Source organism: Miniopterus natalensis, chromosome 11, assembly GCF_054644295.1.
Source record: "Miniopterus natalensis isolate mMinNat1 chromosome 11, mMinNat1.hap1, whole genome shotgun sequence".
NCBI lineage: Eukaryota > Metazoa > Chordata > Mammalia > Chiroptera > Miniopteridae > Miniopterus > Miniopterus natalensis.
The window spans coordinates 76195947-76201946 of record NC_142091.1 but is presented as its reverse complement, the minus strand read 5'-3'; the positions used below and the strand labels follow the sequence as shown (position 1 = coordinate 76201946).

The 6000-nt window shown below is 56.6% G+C and overlaps 1 protein-coding gene across 1 annotated transcript in view; it reads left to right on the top strand.

The window, feature by feature from the left end:
• Nucleotides 1-223: 223 nt before the first annotated feature.
• Nucleotides 224-6000, top strand: part of LOC107540356 (SH3 and multiple ankyrin repeat domains protein 2) — a 214349-nt gene continuing 208572 nt past the window's right edge. The window contains exon 1 of the mRNA XM_087822068.1: nucleotides 224-430. Within this exon, the coding sequence (XP_087678194.1) occupies nucleotides 224-430 (207 nt within the window). The remainder of the gene's footprint in view (nucleotides 431-6000) is intronic.

The window sequence follows — 6000 nt, the reverse complement described above, 5'->3', positions numbered from 1 at the left end:
TCCCGGCTGTGCCTGGCTCGGGCCTGGGCTCGGGAGGCCATGGGCGGGGCGGGGGAAGGGAGCTGCGTTCTCACCGCCTTTAGGGTCTGTGATGGCTCACGGGGCTCTGCCGGCGGCCACACCCGCGGGTGCCCAGGTGAAACCGAGCGCCCTCACTCCAGCCGGCGCCCCCACCCCGGGCTTTCTCCGTTTAACGCTCCCCTCCCCCCCCACGCAGGGCACCATGCCACGCAGCCCCACGTCCAGCGAGGACGAGATGGCCCAGAGCTTCTCCGACTACTCCATGGGCTCGGAGTCGGACAGCTCCAAGGAAGAGACCATCTATGACACCATCCGGGCCACGGCGGCCAAACCTGGCGGCCCCAGGATGGAGGAGAGCCGGGGCAACACGCTGGTCATCCGCATTCTCATCTGGGACCTGCAGCAGACGGTGAGCCTGGCGCTCGTTCCCGCCGTAGCGAGTGCGACGTGAGCCGGGGGTGCCTGTCGCTTCCGCAGGGCACGTCCTTCCCTCCCCACCAGGCTCCCCGCCCGCCCCTCCGTCCTCCCTGCTGGTGCCCGGTCCACGCCGGCCCCCGAGCACCTGCCCTGTGCCCGGATGGAGGCCGGGCCTGCAGCGCGGAGCCCGCCTCCCGGAGCAGACGCCCACGGGGAGCCACGCCCGTGGCCCCGCGTCTTCCCCCGCTCTGCTCGGCTGTGCACGGAGCCCCATGTCCCCTGCTCTGTCCCACGTCCCGGGTGTGGGAGCTTTGTGTGGCCTGTCCCTCCGCACTGCCCACTGGCCGGCTCCCGGGACTCCCGGTTGTCCCTCCAGGCCTGGGCCCGACGCCGTGTCCTGCGTCACCCCCTCTGCACATTCGCCGGGTGCCTGTGAGTCTCGATGTCCAGGTCTCGCTGGGTGAACGGCGGAGCCTGAGGCGCTCGGGAGGCCGGGATGGGCCCAGGGTCCCCACGGAGCCCCGCCAGGCTGGGCGGTCTGCGGTCTCTGATGATGGAAACCTCAGTTCTCCCGGTCCGGGGGACCCGGTCTCAGGGGACAGCACTTTCTCCTGCAGCCTGTGGCCTTTGGGGTGAGCCTCTGGGCCGCTTCCACCTGCGCTTACGTCTCTGTCTGTCGTGGGTGCTGGCGGGCACCCTCGCCCCTTCAGAGTCGAGTCACAGGAAGTGGGGGAGACGGGGCTGGACCTGTGACGGGCTGTGTGTGGGGCGGTGTGCACAGGAGGGTGCGGGTGGGGTGCTGTAGACACCTGGTGGCGCTCTGGCGGGCGGGCTGGGCACCGGGCGCCGCAAAGTCCCTCCCAGAGGCAACCAACAGGGAAGGCGGCCGCCGGCTCCGGCGGAGAAAACGGAGGCGCGTCCCGCTGCGCCACCTACTGGCCGTGCCGTGCTGGTGCCATCAGGTGGCTGCCGCCTGCTGGGGCATCTCCAGGCCTCATGTCCGGCACTGAGGGGGCCTGCTGGGTGGCCCGGTACCTCCAGGGCCGGGTCCCTCCGGGTGTGACAGCTCCGGGAGGGAACTGTGCCAGCTCAGGGCCACCCGATGGATGCCCCAGAACTCAGCCGGCGGCCCTGCAGGCGGCGCAGGTGCGGCCTCTCGGGAGGCGGCGTGGCGTTCCAGGTGTTTCCCCTCCCGTGTCCTGACGCGTCTCTTATGAAAAGTTGTGTGAGCCCAGCCGGTGTGGCTCAGTGGTGAGCGTCCGCCCATGAACCCGGAGATCGAGGTTCAGTTCCAGGTAATGGCACCCGCCCGGGTTGGGGGCTCAGTCCCCAGCAGGAGGCAGCCGATCGATGTCTCCCCCCCCCCCTTCCCCTCTCTCTAAAATGCGGACGTGGGGGCAGCCAGCAGCGCAGGCCCCGTAAACCCACAGCAGGGGACTGCCTCGGAACGTGAACATGGGCATGAGGGGAAACAGGGTGGGGGAGAGGCCGAACGTAGACAGTTTTGCCACGAGACAGACCCTTCCCCATAAACCCGCAAAGTTAAACAATTACGAAACCCTGGCAGGCGGGAGTCCTTGTTTTCGTGTGAGACTCGCTTCCTCCCTCCTGTCTCACGGTGACGATGCAGGAGCTCAGCCCTCTCTCCCTGTATCCCTTGGGGTAAGCTGAGTTCGTTGCTGCAATAAACAGGCCTCCAGACCTCAGGCACTTAGCACAGAGATGTCCTGTGTCTTTTCTTGGCCCCCGGGAAGCGCAGGGATGAGAGTGGAGGTTCTGCTCCACACGGACACCCAGGGACCCAGGCTCTTCCATCCCGGAGCCGGGCCACCCCGGTGTCTGCCCAGCAGGGGAGGGAGGCGGAGAGACCCTCTGGGCCACATCACTGCCCCTACTCCCCAACTTCCCTGGAGGCGACACCTGCTGCTGCAGGGAGGCAGCAAACACCAAAACCACCAACGGAAAGCCCGGGAGGGCCCGGGGCCCCCTTTTTATAGTTTGGGTGGAAACCGAAGGCCGGGAGCCGCCTCATTCGGTCTCAGAGTCATCATGTCTGGCCTGGTTTCTTTTCTTTTAAAAACTGGTGTTGCTCAGTGGTTAGAGCGTCGGCCTGCGGACTGAAGGGTCCCGGGTTCGATTCCAGTCAAAGGCACATACTTCGGTTGCAGGTTCAATTCCCGGCCCTGGTTGGGGCACATGCGGGAGGCAACCAATCAACGTGTCTCTCATATCGATGTTTCTCTCTCTCTCCCCCCGCCTCCACTCTCTAAAAAAAAAAAGGCAATAGAAAAAATATCCTCAGGCCTCAGGTGAGGTAAAAAAACAGCAACATTGAGAGAATCACCTGCCGTGCGTCTTCCCCACTGAAAATGCACAAATCACTGGTTTTCAATAAATTCCCAGGTGTCTGTACCATCACCACAGTCAACCTTAGGACATCTCCATCACCCCCTAAGGAAGCCCCGTACCCCTCAGCAGCCAGTCCCACCCCTCTGCCCCCCTGCCTGCTCTCTGTCCCCTGTCTGCCTGTGCTGGACACTCGTGTCCATGGATTCTGACGACATGCGGACGGGAGGCCGGGCCTCGTATCCTCTGTTATCCGTCTCCCCTGGCGGAGACAAGCCCATGGCCTCAGGTCTGCCCCCAAGACCACTCCCTACCCCATCGACACCTTAAATGTCACCATTAAATGTCACCACGTGTCATTCAGTGACCCAGGCGCCATAGAGATGAAAAAAATACTTGTATCAAAAAGTGTGCTCGTTCTTGGGGCTGCCGCTCTGTTTTAGGGTTTTCCTGCCCCAGGATGTCCTCTCTCTCTCGCCTGCTGGTTTGCTGACCGAAAGGAAACCTGTTTGGGGTTTAAACTTAACTATAAAATGAGTTCTCCTGATCCTGGCTTGAGCACATGATTTGCCTAAAAAAAAAGTCATCAAAGGGGACTCAGTGGGCAGCAGGAGATGACGTCGGTAGTGCTCCTGGCTCAAGAGCCTTGAGTCTGTGAGGCAGGGCCCAGGGCTGACCCCAGTCCATCCAGGGACCCCCCCCCCCCCCAGAGGCCGAGGAATGCGGCAGGTCTCGGTTTGATGATTTTTTTTGTGTTTTTTTAAAACTTTAGACAAAATTTAAAATACAGAAAAATACAAACAATAATTTCTTAACTACCAGTGTATCTATTACACACAATTGATGGTGGTTAACATTTTATCATTTTTCAATCATAAGATTAAAACATTACTGATAAAGTCAGAGCCTTCCTCGTGCCCTGCCCGGTCCCTCTGCTCCCCGCACACACTGTCATGAAGTCACTGTGGCCCCTTGTCTATTGTTCTCTCTGTATATGTCAGTGACCACTACAGTATGTTGTGTTGCTGTGTCCACAGAACGTATGGACCTCATATCATACTGGGCTTGTCATTTATAACTTACTTTTCCCACCTGGCATTAGATTTTTGAGATTTGTCTTTATTGATACTGTCCATCTATCAGTCATCCATTCATCCATTGATCGATCCATTTTTCCACCCTCCTTCCCTCCCTGCATCCATCCATCTACCCTTCTATCCTTCTGTCTATCCATTGATCATCCACCCATCCATCTCTCCATCCATCCACCCATCCATCCACATGTCCATCCATCTCTCCATCTATCCACCCATCCATCCACATGTCTATCCATCCATCCATCCACCCATCCATCCATCCATCCATCCACATGTCCATCCATTCATCCATCCATTATCCATCCATCCATTATCCATCCATTCATCCACCCACCCATCCATCCACCTGTCCATCCATCCATCCATCCATCCATCCATCCATCCATCCATCCATCCACATGTCCATCCATCTCTCCATCCATCCATCCATCCATCCATCATCCACCCATCTTTCCACCTCTCCTTCCATCCATCTCTCCATCCATCCATCTCTCCATCCATCCATCTCTCCATCCATCCATCCATCTCTCCATCCATCCATCCATCCATCCATCCATCCATCCATCCATCCATCCACATGTCCATCTATCATCCACCTATCTCTCCACCTCTCCATCCATCCACCTCTCCATCCATTCACCTCTCCATCCATCCATCCATCCATCCATCCATCCATCCATCCATCCATCCATCCATCCATCTCTCCATCCATCTCTCCAGCCAGCCAGCCAGCCAGCCAGCCAGCACCCTTTTGCATTATAGAACAACATGGTTTGGGTCTTTAATCTCTACTTTAAGTCACTCTGCTATGTTCTTCATAGTATGCATTTGGATCACCTTTTGGGGGTAGGGGAAGAAGGCCTGGAATCTGGTTTTTCTTTGTGGTTTTATTAACTGGTTGCTAAAGCCAAAGAGAGCTACCCTTCCCCCAGCTCCCACCTTCCCTCTGCCTTTATTTTTACCTTTGATGGGGTGATGATAGTCAACGTCACTGTCCTTCAGTGGACATCGGTGAGTCACAAATTGTTTATGACAAAGGGGAAGGCTCAGGGGCCCCCCAGCAGAAGGAACCACAGACAGTTGGGTCTTGACCACGTTGGTTGTCATTCGTCTCACGTGGCAGCTTGCTAAAGGTTGAGAGAGGCTTTATTTTCATATGAATAATTACAAAAAAATTTATCCAGCATCAGTTTTGTGTGTTGTAAGGCTTCTATGCTGGACCGTCCTGGTAGCTGTTAGAATAACTTTTTCTGTGTGAAGGAGAGGGACCCGGCTCACCGGGCTCTTCAGAGCCCACAGGACAGACGCCTGACTCCGTGTGCTCTTTTGCTTCTGCTGAGCTAATACCCACTTAAATCTCTCTGAGAAAATGATGTTTGGGGAGAGTGCTTTGTTCTAGAATTATTGCATTCTGTAGAAAATCTCTGTAAATCCCCCAGGGTGGCTCAGAGGCCATGCTGGCGAGAGCAGACAGCTCCTGTTCCCCTGCTGTCCCAAGCTGATAAGAATTATCCAGAAGGTGCCAGCATCATGCCCCCGAATCATCAATATTTAATTTTCTACCTTAGATCCAAGAGCGAGGCCCTTTCCCAGCACCTCTGCTCTGAAGTGAGGTTTCTGAGAGTTTCAGGGTTGAAAGTGTTATTGCATTTGGACAGTGACATTTGGAAATTACCGAGCTGTGGTGTGGGTTGCCTTTGGTGCTGGCTGTCCCTCAGAGGTGTGCAAGTATGTGCACTACCACCATCCTTGTCATCACTATCATTGTCACGATCACCACCACTGTCACCACCACCGTCATCATCATCACCACTGTCACCATCACCATCATCATCACCACTGTCACCATCACCATCACCATCATCACCACCACTGTCACCACCACCGTCATCATCATCACCACCACTGTCACCATCATCACCACCATCATCACCACTGTCATCATCACCATCACCATCATCACCACCATCATCACCCTCATCACCCTCATCACCAGCATCACCATCATCATCATCACCACCATCATCACCACCATCACCACCATCATCACCATCACCAGCATCATCACCATCATCACCACCATCACCATCATCACCATCATCACCACCATCACCACCAT